The sequence below is a fragment of the Suncus etruscus genome, chromosome 1 (assembly GCF_024139225.1).
Source record: "Suncus etruscus isolate mSunEtr1 chromosome 1, mSunEtr1.pri.cur, whole genome shotgun sequence".
NCBI lineage: Eukaryota > Metazoa > Chordata > Mammalia > Eulipotyphla > Soricidae > Suncus > Suncus etruscus.
Window position 1 is genome coordinate 205,099,474 of NC_064848.1, and position 13,990 is coordinate 205,113,463.

A 13,990-nucleotide genomic window follows, 5' to 3' on the forward strand; every position below is an offset into this window, starting at 1 on the left:
GGAGGCCGAGGCGCTTCTCTGGTGAAGCGCGCGGAGAGGGCGCTGGGTGGGTGCACCGTGTCGTGGGGGTCCGGGGACCCTGAGGGGGACACGCCCGCCGAGGCTCAGCCCTCGCCCTCAGAGGGGCCCCTTGCAGCCTGATAGGCCAGGCCTGGCTCCTGGCACCCCTTGGGGCCTTGCGTGTACTTGGCCTCAGAAACCCCTTGACCTTTGACCTGTCCCCGGGACTCTCCAGGACGCCCCTGTGGGCAGGCCCCAGCGCCCCTAGAAGTTGTCAGTGCGTCTTCCTGGGGGTCCCCCCCAAGATGGGCTGGGTGAGGGGCAGCTGGGCAATTGGGGCCTGGGGGTCTCAGGATTGACTAGGTGGGGAGCAAGGGCCTAGGGGGTCAGACAGACTTGGGGCTCTTGTGGGAGTTGGGGTGGGGGCGGCGGATTTGGGGGGCTAGACAGCAGGGCCCAGGTCCATGGGCCGTGAGGGTCACGGGTGGCAAATGGGGGGTGCTGTAGGGCTCAGACATCCTGGGGGCCAGAGTGATTGCACAGCAGTAGGGCGTTTGCCTACCATAAGGCCGACCAAAGGACAGAACCGGGTTCGATCCCCAGCATTCCATATACCAGGAGTGATTTCTGAGTGCTACTGAGTATGCCCCCCCCCAAAAAAAATAAAATAAAAAACACCCCGGGGAGGGTGGCAGGCATGTATTCTCCATGGAGCCTGGAGGCACCCGGGCACCCCTTTCTGGGCAGGTGGACGCCATGGACATGTTCCAGAAGGTAGAGACCATCGGAGAGGGCGCCTATGGGGTGGTCTACAAGGCCAGGAACAAGGGCACCGGGCAGCTGGTGGCCCTGAAGATGATCAGGCTTAACCGGTGAGTTCCAGAGGGGGCAAAGGCCACAGAGCCTCCCAGCCGGGACCATCCCTCCACCAGAGGACACCCCATGCAGTGCCTCCCTCCAGCACCACCTGCTTTTCCTGTAGGGAGACTGAGGGGGTCCCTAGCACGGCTATTCGAGAGATCTCCCTGCTCAAGGAGCTGAAGCATCCAAACATCATCAGGTGTGGGGCGCAGGGTGAAAGGGGCTGGGCCTGCCCCCCTGGGCACCACAGCCAGACTCAGGGTCCCCCTCTACCACCCTCCCCCAGGCTGCTGGATGTGGTGCTTAGCAAGGAGAAGCTGTACCTTGTGTTAGAATTCCTCAGCCAGGACCTGAGGAAGTGCATGGATGCCAGCCTGGGCACCCCACTGCCCCCACACCTTGTGAAGGTGGGAATGGGGTGCACTGGAAGGGGGTTCCCAGCACCTGGGAAGGGGGTGATGAGGGACCCAACTCTGGAAGGAAGTGAAGGGAGGGCAGGGAGGGATCCCCCTTAGTAGGTGATAATGCCCCCCCCCCCCAGAGCTACCTCTTCCAGCTGCTTGAGGGCCTCAGCTTCTGCCACTCACATGGCGTCATCCACCGGGATCTGAAGCCACAGAACCTGCTCCTAGATGGACTGGGTGCCATCAAGCTGGCTGACTTTGGCCTGGCACGGGCTTTCAAGGTGCCCCTACGCACTTACACCCACGAGGTGCGTGTGGGGCGCAAAGGAGAGGAGGGCAGGTGGGCGGCCATTATGCCCCTGGCCCCTGTGACAATGCCTCTGCTCGACAGGTGGTGACCTTGTGGTACCGCGCCCCTGAAATACTGCTAGGAAGCAAGTTCTACTCAACGGCTGTGGACATGTGGAGCATCGGCTGCATCTTTGCCGAGATGGTAGCGGGGGTATTAGGAGGGGCACCTAGAACCACAGGAAGGGCCCCCAGGCTGCAGGGGGCTCTGAGTGAGGGAGCCAGACAGGGCCTGCACCTGACAGGCCCAAGGCCCTGGGTTCGATCCTCCTTGCTCATAGGCCCACACCCTACATGACCCCCCAACAATAAAGTCAGCAACATACAAGGAGCTTTGGGAGTAACTCAGTAGGAACCAGCTTGGAATGACTCCCCCCTCTTTTAGGCCAGAGAGAAGTAGAGCTGGGAAGGTGTTTGCCTTGCATGTGGCAGACTTGTTCGATCCCGAGCACCCCATAATGTTCCCCGAGCCTGCCAGGAGTAATCCAAAAAGAACAAAGCTCCTCCTTACCTGCCCCTTCTCTCATACCAGGTGACCTGCCAACCACTGTTTCTGGGGGACTCTGAGATTGACCAGCTCTTCCAGATCTTCCAGATCCTGGGGACCCCCAATGAAGCCATGTGGCCCGGGGTCACACAGCTGCCGGACTACAAGGGCAGTTTCCCCAAGTGGGCCTGGAAGGGGCTGGACAAGGTCATACCCAGCCTGGAGCCAGAGGGCAAAGATCTGCTCATGGTAGGTTCGGGGGTCCCTTGGTGCCAGCGCTACCCTGACCCCTCCAGAGAGTCCCCTTGACTGGTCCCCACACATGAGAAACCTGGGTTCTGGAGCCCACGCCAGCTCTCCTGGATAGAATTCCCTGGTTCCCACAGATCATTATCTTGGGGGATTTTGTTTCTTTTTTGTTTTTGAGCCTTACCTGGCAGTGCTCAGGGATTACTCCTGGCTCTACTCTTTTTTTTTTTTTTTTTTTTGTTGTTGTTGTTGTTTTTGGGCCACACCCGGTGACGCTCAGGGGTTACTCCTGGCTATGCGCTCAGAAGTCGCTCCTGGCTTGGGGGACCATATGGGAAGCCGGGGGATCGAACCGCGGTCCGTCCTAGGCTAGCACTCTCAAGGCAGACACCTTACCTCTAGCGCCACCGCCCGGCCCCGTGGCTCTACTCTTAAGAATCACTCCCCACAGTGCTCAAGGGACGCCGGGGATCAAACCTGGGTCAGCCACCTGCAAAGCCAGTGTGCTACCCACTGTACTATGGCTCCAGCTTTGGAGGGATTTTTGTCGGGAGGGTCATACTCAGGTGCTCAGGTGCGGGGTCCTAAAGCCCCCCAAAAGGGGCACGGCCAGCGGGGAAGCGGCTGGGAGGCTCTTGGACTTCCGCACTCTTATTTGGCTGGGTTAAAAGAACAACCACACCTGTAAAAAATCTGAGAGAGGTTAGTAAAGAAGACCCCAGGCGAAGTTTCCGATCAGAGGCGAAAATTTATTGATTCAGCATCTCTTATATAGAGGAGGAGAAATGGGCAGGAAAAAGAACATGTCAATCATACTTTTTGGCGGGAAGGTTTTTAGAACAAAGGGCAGTAAAATATTCAGAAGGGATGGAGACCTTATGTCTCCAAAGTGGGATCTGCAGCCGCTTATCTGGGCTAACATCAGTTTGTGAAGGGGGCAGGTTTTTGAAGTTAGCTGTTAACTCCGGAAAGAAGCTAAAGGGAGTGGTCTAGATTTGGAGTTAGCATTGGGGGTGTTCACTTTCTCTTTGGCTTCAAAGAAAAATCTCCTTCAGCTGTGAAATACCTTTCCTGTTAGCACAAAAGCTTACAGCAAAGTCAGCAGATGGGCAGCCTTAGGTAAAAGGCTGCATAAAAGACAGAAGACAGAAAAATTGATCCTTTGACAGGACACTGTCTCCAACACTCAGGGAAAACATATGATGGGAATAAAACCAGGCTTAGTCAAGTGGAACTCTAACCACTATACTGTCTCTCCGGCCCCCGCCTGCATTATTGCCTGTTGATTAATGGTCCCACAGGGAGACCTCTGGCCTCCAATTTCACGGCCTCTGTCAGAACCACTTCCTTTCCAGGCCCTGAGCATCACTTCGTTAGTTGGCCTGCCCTGTGTGGGTCCTACTATCTTACAGACCTTGTCTGCCATCAGCTTTCCTGGGTATAGTTCCCAGGGTACCTTCTGCCTATGCATAGTTACTTCTTGTTTTTAGTTTTTGTTTGTTTGTTTTTGTTTTGGGGCCACATTCCAGCAGTGCTCAGGGGTTACTTCTGGCTCTGTGCTCAGAAATCACTCCTGGCAGGCTCAGGGGATCATATGGGATGTTGAGGATCAAACCCAGGTCGGCCATGTGCAAAGCAAATGCCCTCCCCACTGTGTTATCACTTCAACCCTAAGTTAGTTCTATTTTGAGATCTGGCAGTGCTCAGGCTTATTCCCGGCACTCAGGGATTCCTCCTGGTAGGCTCAGGGGACCACGTGAGGTGCCAGGGATCGAATCTGAGTTGGCTGCATGCAAGGCAAATTGCCCAGCCTGGGGCTGGCGAGGTGGCACTAGAGGTAAGATGTCTGCCTTGCAACCGCTAGCCAAGGGAAGGACCATGGTTCGATCCCCCCAGCGTCCCATATGGTCCCCCCAAGCCAGGGGCAATTTCTTTGCGCTTAGCCAGGAGTAACCCCTGAGCATCAAATGGGTGTGGCCCGAAAAAACAAACAAAAAAAAAATTGCTCAGCCTGCTGTGCTATTGATCCAACCTGCCAGGGCCCATATTTTCATTATTATCTTATGTCAAGCTGAAGCGATGGTCATTTCATACATGCTGGCTGGGAAGCCACAGGTGGGGTGGGGTAAGCGGGGTGTTACTCTCAGCCATGGGGCTCCTAAGATACTTTTGTGTGGGCGACCGAGTACCCACATGTTTAAAGGAACTTTGTATGGATTTTTCACCGCTGCCTGATTCAAGCCAAAAGTTTGCATAGCCCTGAGCCAAAAGAACCCTGCAAATAAACTTAGCTCACCACAGAGAACCTGGCTTAACTAGGTTCCTTAATCTTTCCATGGAATCTGTTTTTGTAACTGCTCTCAAGCATAGTCATAAATAGATTTTTGTAAGGTTTAAACTGTTAGAATCTATTAAGGATTTGCTTCCCCTCCCCCCATCCTGCCAGGTTTCTCCTTATCCTTCCCGCCATCAAAATGTGTCTGCTCCCATTGGTTAAAAATCGTTGTACCTGTACAAATCTGATTGGTTTAAGTTTCAATCCTGTGTTTTTGCTCCTCCCACTGAAACAGGCTATAAAAGCTTTGCTTATTCTCTCAATAAACCTCTTGACAGGAATTCAGCTTGAGCTTTTATTATTAACTTCTACGGATTAATTTTCTAGGTGTTCACAAAAGAGCTTAACACTCGCGAATTATTTGTAGCTGCTTTTGCCTTCTGTTCCGGTTAAGAGAAAGCGGCTGGCCGGAATTCTCTCCCAGCAAAGGACAGGAGCAAAGGCTGATACAAAATGGCGCCCCACGTGTGTGTTTTGAATCCTATGTGATCATCCCGTCGGCTGGAGGCAGGCGAATCCAGGAGCTAACGTGGTAAGACGTCGGGTAAACTCCCATCCGGAGTGACGCTGCGTAAGTCAGCCTTTCTTATGTGTGCACACATTTATTTTTGTGCCGACCTATCGTCCCGCAATTGGCTTTGGGACTCCTGTGCTTTTTTATGGGCAGCCCCCCTCAAGCACAGAAGCCAAATTCAGTGCTTAATATTCAGTCTGCATTAAAACGCAGGCACATAGAAGTTACCAAAAAATATATTTGTAATTTCTTAATATTTTGTTTATGATGTTTACCAAAAATCTAGTTTTCAGGTTCCTGTCGCTTTAAATCTCTCAGTTCCCTCCCTCCTTTAACCCTTTATCTTCACTTCTGCTGCTTCAACCTCTGTGCTAATCCTGTTAAAACCGCCGCCTTTTTCCCTGAACAGCTCTAGCCGGCGGGCGGGCCAAAATTTCGCCGCTTTTTTTTTTCCCCCGCGCTGTTAATCTCTAGCCAGCCGGCGGGCGGGCAAAAATCCCAGTCTCTAAACTCTTATAAAAACAACACACATTTTCCAAATCCCAGCTTGTCAGCAACTCTGTGCCTGAGTCACTCTCCAGGTCTGTGTCACAGCAACCAACTTCTACTAACTCCCGCTGCCACTCCCTTCTCTATGCCTGCACCCCCCACAGCCCCCCGCGGGGCAGAATGCCGGCGAGCTAGAAGCTGTGGCCGGTTCTAGCCCGCCCCCATTCCTGAACGCCTAAAATTAGGCTATTCACACGCTTTTCCGGCTTTTTAACCTACCCCCAAGCAAAATAAATTACCTGGTGTTCAAACACACCTGTCTGGGTTAGCCAGTGGCCGTTGCCTACAAAAACTTCAGGCTGCTTCAAAGATTTAAGCGAGCAGAACGGTCCTCCCCCCTCCTCCTTCCATCCCTTACAAGCTTTCCTTTCTCCTAAGTCGAAATGCCTAAGTTAAAATGTTTTTCTAAAGATAAAGGCCACAGTTGGTGAAATTAAAAAGTCTTATATGTGTTAAAAAATGTCATAATAAGTTATTTAACCTATGCAAAGGTGGCGTATATGTGGTATACTTTGTACCTGTTTTAAAAACTGTAGGTTTCTGTGTAGCTAAGGTGCAAAACATAAAAAAAAAAAAAAAAAAAAAAAAAAAAAAAAAAAATTCTATATAAAAAAAAAAAAAAAAAGCAACTAACAGCAATAAACACCCTTTGTTCATGCCTCTCAAAAATTTTAAAGCAAGGTCATAATTCAGTTACTTGTAATAACAAATTATCAGTAAATAAAAAACCTTTTCGTGTTTTAAAACTTAAACAAACACACAAGTATTAAAGTTTAAATCTTATATTTCTATTAAAAATTATTTTTAATCTTAAAAGTATATAAAGTTTGTAAAATAGTTCATGTCATGGGCATTTTTTAGTAGCTTAGGCTCCTTAATCTGCATTTAAATATTTCTTATATTTTGTCTTTTTAATTGCTCTTTCCTCTCCATGTCTGCTATTCAAATCTAATAGTCAAATAACATTTTGTAACATTTTTAACTTTGTTTTTAAGGAATAATTTGTAAATATAACACAGGTGTCTTTCTTACCTCTGCATTGAAAAAAGAGCAAAACTCCTTTGTTAAAATTACTGCACATGTTTATAAAGTTAATTTTTTAACAACTAAAATAATACAAGTAAGCAAAATAAGTTGGTCAGCTTTCCTTAACAATAGTGTGTAAACATTCCAAAACTCTAAACTAAGCCTAAGTTCTTTTAAATGCATAATAAATATAGCAAAATAGCATTGCCATTTAAAAAACTTAAACCTTAAGTAGCCTTATCCCTTTTCTCAATTTCAAGCTTAAATTTAAACTCAAAGGTAAGTACAAATAATTTTGCATTCTCCAAGTTTAATCTTAAATTGTCTCTGTTCATGTTCTGGTTAGCCTTTTTTAAAATAATATTGTTAATTAGCATTATAAAGGTACCTAAATTTTATAAGCAAATTCACAAGTACTAAAAATAATTTTGGTCTTCAGTTCTAGGTGTAAAAATGCATCAAATGTCTTTAACTATATTTTATAATGTCTACACATCTTGTTAATTTGGTATATAATTTTTACAAATTATTCACTTAAAATCTTCAAAGTACAAACAGTTGTTTTTTAAAGTCAGTTTTTTATACCTTTAATAATCATAGTTCATGCTCTCGTCTTTAATCATAAAAATTTTAACACTTTATTACAGCTGTCTTACTATTCTACTGTGAAACCAATTTATAACAAACCTGTTCATTTTCAGCAAATAATATACTTCAGCGTGGAAACTCCTTCTTCAGCGCTCCCCTAACCATGTCACTTAACAAAAAAAAAAAAAAAAAAAAAAAAAAAATTTTTTTTAACTGCTAACATTTTACTTCATGTTTTAAACTTCAAATTTAAATTGTTTTAAAAAATGTTTTGTGTTAAAGCCAACCTTAAAATTTATTTTCAGCAGTTCCATTCCAGCTACATTAAAATAATTTTTTTTCCTTCTTCTTTTCTCTCACAAATATGCCGGCTAAATACTTTAAAAGCGCTTGTCCATTTTTCTAATGCAAGTTTTCATTCAATCCTTTTGTTCAGGTGTGCGTGTTATCAGTGAAAGTGGCCACAATGTTGTGTTTCTTGTTTGTTCTGTCTGTCTATTTGTTGTTTTTGCATTTCTATAAATACAATTTTTATAGTCTTATCCATTTTTAAAATTTCAATTAATTTTTTACCTAGCTTAGTCTAGTCATCTATAAACTGTGAAATCATGCTAAAAATCCTGTGCTAAGCTAGCTTTGTTCTATCAGCATGGCAAAAAAGATAGGGGATGGTAAACCTCAAAAATTTCTCAAATGGCCATCAGGAATAACTTTTTCCTGGAGAATTTTTGAACTTTGCAATCCCCAGTTTTTCTGCTATGTATAGTTAAGGCCAATACAATAAGGCCAAATGTGGCTACAAAAAGAAGCATCTAGCTTTAAAATAATAACTAAAAAGTTTAAAAGAAATCATTTAAGTTCAGTTTAAAGGTTTTTAAACAATTGGCTATCATTAATTATAAAATTTTTTTTTGTGTGCTAAAGTCCAACAGTAGTCATAAGGCATTCCAGTGGCATTCAAAAATAACCATTTTTGCCTCCTGCCAAGCAGTTTCCTTAGCCTCCTGCAGTCCTCTCTTCATTCACTTCAAAACAGCCTGCCACCTCTCCTGCTGGCTACCATCCCTGCAAACCTGTTGCTAACTGACTCCACCTTTCACAATGCTGAATGGTACTCTGCCTGGCTGCCACCAACCACCCCCTTCAAACCAAGGCTTCATTAATTTGTTTGCTTCACTTCACTCTTCCTTGCAAGACAATGACAACACCTCTAGTTCCTTCCCTTCTCCTTCTACAATGGTGCCGAAAACATAGCCAACTCCCTTGGCAATGTCAGCTCAACCTCTCCCATACCCTCGGCTCTTCAAAACTCTGCCGGCTTCCCCACCCTTCCAGCCCATGCTGTCCTCGGGACCCCCTCCTCTTCTCAGCTCATCCTTGTCATAATCAACGCTTCCGCCCTCCGTCCAAACGCAGACGCCTTCGGTACCTGCTATTCACCTCGAACCTCATCCTACAAATGGTCAACGCCTCCACCATCACTGACCCAGCCTATCTGCTATTCATCTCAACCGCCCTTCTGCTTTGGTAACCCCCTGCCTGTCTCTAACCCCTTCGCTCTGCGATCCAGCCCCAAGCCTCACTTCAGCATCACCTTGTAACAGGTGGTAAAACTTGGACTTTGCCTTTTGGTACCCAATATTGAAAATTGTAATCAAATTCTTGTCATTAATTCCTCCTTTCAGTTCATGATTGCCCCCAATTTAACGTTTCTTGCCTGTTCTACTGGTTTATCTCCCCACATTGTTTCACATTTGTTTTTTCAGTCCTAAAACTACTGTGTTTTAGTTGTTTTAATGCCTAAATTAACTGTTACACCTGAAACTAATTTATTACCCCTTAAAAATAACTCTGTCTCTCTCCCTCCGCAGGAAACAGCCAGCTACTGCTCTTACCCTTGCCTTATTAATGGGCCTGGGTATTATTGGTGCTGGCACAATAATTTATTCATTAATTCATACTCTAAAATCTGTCAATGCCTTAAGTATAACTGTTGTTAATAATGTTTCCAAACTTAAACTAAGTTTACAACACTTAAAGCACATTGTTAAATCCCTAGCAAAAATAGTGCAGCAAAACCACCATGGTTTAATTTGGTTTCCTTTTTTTTGAAGAAAGGGGGAATCTGTGTAGCTCCTAAAGAAGAATGTTGTGTTTTTAAGGATGAAACAGGTTTACTTAGAGACAGCATTCAACGTATAGAGGATGATTTAGTAAATAAACAAAAAGATTTAGAGCAGAGTGAGAGCTGGTACAAAAATTGGTTTTCTACCACTCCATGGATAACTACAGTGCTCCCAGCTTTTTTGGGACCCTTCATTGGCTTCATGTTGCTAGTTTCTTTTGGTCTTTGGGCTTTTCGCAAACTCACCACCTTCGTGAAAAATCAAGTGGGTGAAGCAACCAGAAAGGACTCAAAAGTTTTATACCAACAGCTATGCACCTCAGAAGACCAGCTGACGCCTGACATCTCCCCTCCTGCCAACTCTCCACCACTTAAGTTTGAAGTAATCGAGGAGCTGGCGCATAGACCTCAATCTGTGCGCTCGCGCCTTGCCAAGCTTTGGAAACGACTGACTCAAGGGTAGCAGATGCGGTGACTGGAAGCCCCACACCTCTTCACCCAGTGTGGCCAGTCCACCGAGGCACATCTGTCCCTTCCATATTGTATACTAAACAGGGGGAGATGTGGGCGACCGAGTACCCACATGTTTAAAGGAACTTTGTATGGATTTTTCACCGCTGCCTGATTCAAGCCAAAAGTTTGCATAGCCCTGAGCCAAAAGAACCCTGCAAATAAACTTAGCTCACCACAGAGAACCTGGCTTAACTAGGTTCCTTAATCTTTCCATGGAATCTGTTTTTGTAACTGCTCTCAAGCATAGTCATAAATAGATTTTTGTAAGGTTTAAACTGTTAGAATCTATTAAGGATTTGCTTCCCCTCCCCCCATCCTGCCAGGTTTCTCCTTATCCTTCCCGCCATCAAAATGTGTCTGCTCCCATTGGTTAAAAATCGTTGTACCTGTACAAATCTGATTGGTTTAAGTTTCAATCCTGTGTTTTTGCTCCTCCCACTGAAACAGGCTATAAAAGCTTTGCTTATTCTCTCAATAAACCTCTTGACAGGAATTCAGCTTGAGCTTTTATTATTAACTTCTACGGATTAATTTTCTAGGTGTTCACAAAAGAGCTTAACACTCGCGAATTATTTGTAGCTGCTTTTGCCTTCTGTTCCGGTTAAGAGAAAGCGGCTGGCCGGAATTCTCTCCCAGCAAAGGACAGGAGCAAAGGCTGATACACTTTTGTTGTTAGTTTTGGTTTTTGGCCACAACTGGCAGAACTCAGGAGTTATTCCTGGCTCTGCACTTAAAAATTACTCCTGGAGGGACTCCGGGGGTGTGGGGCTGGATCGATAGCACAGCAGTAAGGCATTTGCCTTGCACGTGGTCAACACAGGACAGACCCTGTTTCAATTCCCAACATCCCATAAGGTCCCCCAAGCCTGCCAGGAGCAATTTCTGAGTGCAGAGCCAGGAGTAACCTCTGAGCACTGCCGAGTGTGACCCCCCCCCCAAAAAAAAAGAGAAAAATTACTCCTGGCAGGCTCAGGGGACCCTATGGAATGCTGGGGATCAAACCTGGGTCAGCCGCTTGCAAGGTAATCTTGCTATCACTTGGACCCTGATGTTTTTCCTTTGGTTGTGGGCACCAGACTTGTGCCAAGGGTGCTGCCCACTGCGGTCAGTGTTGTGTTCATATGCAAGCCTGCTAGATGTGCAGTTATTCTGCTCACGCATCAGGTCAATTGTTGGCTTGGCCCTGGGGAGGTTGCACCCCATGTTGTGCCTCTCACAAAGCCCAGGCTGCAGGCACTGCAGCTTGAAATTGAGGTGTTGGAGGTCACAGAGAACGTGGTACATGAGGGACACTGGGGTTTGAACCTGTGACAGCAGATTGGCCAGGCTCACTGTGGACTCTGTTCTTCTGGACCAGTGTAGATAGTTACTGTCACCCGAAGCTTGGTCAGAACAGGTTGTTCCGGGGCCCGGAGAGATAGCACAGCGGCGTTTGTCTTGCAACCAGCCGATCCAGGACCAAAGGTGGTTGGTTTGAATCCCAGTGTCCCATATGGTCCCCTGTGCCTGCCAGGAGCTATTTCTGAGCAGACAGCCAGGAGTAATCCCTGAGCACTGGCCGGGTGTGGCCCCAAAAAAAAAAAGAACAGGTTGTTCCCTGCCACTTCCCCTGCCTACATTTGTTTTAGTTTTTGGGTCACACCTGGCAGTGCTCAGGACTCACTCCTGGCTCTATGCTCAGAAATCACTGCTGGCAGGCTCGGGGGACCATATGGGATGCCGGGATTTGAACCACCATCCTTCTGCATGCAAGGCAAAGACCTTACCTCCATGCCATCTCCCCAGGCCCCTACCTACTTTTTGCACCATCCTGGCCAGGCTGGCAAGGCCTCCCTCTGACAGACTTTTCTCCCTTTGATCCCTCCATCTGCTATTGGCCCCCAGGAAAGCAAGGTTGTGGCTCCATTTCTTTGCTATGCACCCTGCTTTCCACAGGGCCATGTAGTATTACCAAGCCGTTGCCCACAGGCTGCCAGGCAGGCCACCAGGCTCTGAGCACTCCCACCTGGCCCTCCTCACTTCCACCTTCCAGCTGGACTAAGGCACTCTTGCCCCTGCCCCTTAATTCTGACCCTAGGACAGGTTTGTCCAGCATTTCCTGATGTCCAAGAAACTGCTGCTGGGCCTGTGCAATAGCACATCAGGGAGGAGGGTGTTTGCTTTGGATGCGGCCAACCTAGGTTAATCCCCAGCATCCTATGTAGTCCCCCAAGCCTCCCAGGAATGATTTGTGAGTGCAGAGTCAGGAGTAACCCCTGAGAGCTTCTGGGTGTGGGGAAAAAAAAAAGGTGAAAAAGAAGGAAAAAGAGGAAGGAGGAGGAAAAGGTGAAGAAGGAAGGAAGAAGAAGAGAAAGAGGAGGAGGAAGGAGAAGGAGAAAGAAGAATAAAAAAAAGAAGCGGGGATGTGTGGCCAGACATTGGCCACCCTGAGTTTCAGCCCAGCACTGCAGGGTCCCCCAAACACAGCCAGGTGTGGTTCCCCCCAAACCAACAAGAGCCAGAGTAATACTACAGTGGGGGAGGGGGCTGGCCTTGCAGTTGGATCCCCAGCACCCTATAGGATATCTTGAGTCCCCTAGGGCCCTTTAGGGTCACCCGGAGTGATTCATGAGTACTGAGCCAGGAATCAGCCCTGAGCGCCACCTAATGAGGCCCAAAAACAAAAAGAGAAACTAAGTCAGAGTGGAGGGCGGTGGGTCTGGGAGGCCCCACTGGGCAGGGCATTTGGACTCCTGGGCCATCCCTGGCTGGCGTGGGGTCAGGTCTGGAGGCAGCATTGGTGGTGGGTTCTGGGGGGAGTTGTCAGCCCCGCAACCTGGCCCATGGCTTCCCCTTCCCTCCTTCCTTCCAGCAACTCCTGTGCTACGACCCCCGTCAGCGGCTCTCAGCCAAGGCTGCCCTCATGCACCCGTATTTCTGGACTGAGACCTCCCCCGAGACCTCCCCGGGCCCGCAGCCCTGCGAGCTGGAGGGCAGGTGACCTGCAGACCAGCCCCAGTCTGGGGAGAGAGCAGAGCTGGGGGGCTCAGGTCCTCTGGTGAATGATTGTCAGTGGTGGGTGAATGTTCCATTGTCTTTTGCTCTCACACCCCCTCCCCATTGGGTTCCAGATGGCTCCAACAGCAGGAAGCTTATGGGTCTACCCTCTGGTGCTCTTCCAAGGCCCTGCCCTCCCCTGCCCAGCCAGACCCAGGGAAGAGGGGGCCCCCTGCTGGTGTGTTTGGGTTTAGATGTTTGGTTTGAGTTCAGTGACCTGGAAGCGGGGTTCTGGAGAAGCAGCACTTTAGGAAGGGGGGTCACCTCGAATGATGCTTCTGTGACTTAACTGCTGCCTTTGGAGATGGAGAATAAAAGTGACTCATTTCTCATTCACCCAGTGCTTGCTTGGTTTGTTTTGTTTTGTTTTATGGGCCACCCCCAGCAGTGCTCAGGGGTTCCTCCTGACTGCGCTCAGAAATCGTTCTTGGCAAGTTTGGGGGACCTTATGGGATGCTGGGGATTGAACCCTGGGTCTGTCCCCGGTTGGCAGCATGCAAGGCAAAGGCCCTACCACTGTGCTGTCACTCCAACCCCAAACACTCAGTGCTTTATGTTTCTCACACACACACACACACACACACACACACACACACACACACACACACACACACACCAGGAAGCTGCTAACATAGAGCTGGAGAGTAGGGACTTGGTTGCCACAGATCTGGGAAGGCACCCTACTACTTGGGCAAGACCCTCACCCACTCTGCACCCAAGAAATCCCCAGCTGCACCATCACAGGTGCAGAAACCTTGGACAAATTTATCCTCCACTCCCCAAGGGGAGAAAGACATAAGGTGAAACTTTATTAAAGACACTGGGTGGGTGGGCAGGGGCAGGGGACCACAAGCATGGGCGGGGAGATGCTCAGGGTGTGGCCACTTCCTTCTGGGCCTCTGATTGGCGGTGGGTGGGGCAGGGCGAGCATCCCTGTTCGAGACCCACCTGGACA

At 48.1% G+C, this 13,990-nt stretch overlaps 1 protein-coding gene across 1 annotated transcript; it reads left to right on the plus strand.

The window, feature by feature from the left end:
* The first annotated feature begins 756 nt into the window (after positions 1-756).
* Positions 757-12,979, plus strand: CDK3 (cyclin dependent kinase 3). The gene is made up of 7 exons (XM_049768552.1): positions 757-872; positions 983-1,060; positions 1,148-1,268; positions 1,403-1,573; positions 1,657-1,758; positions 2,146-2,349; positions 12,851-12,979. Exons 1-7 carry the CDS (start codon positions 757-759, stop codon positions 12,977-12,979), a joined length of 921 nt encoding a protein of 306 aa, XP_049624509.1.
* The last annotated feature ends 1,011 nt before the right edge of the window (positions 12,980-13,990 follow it).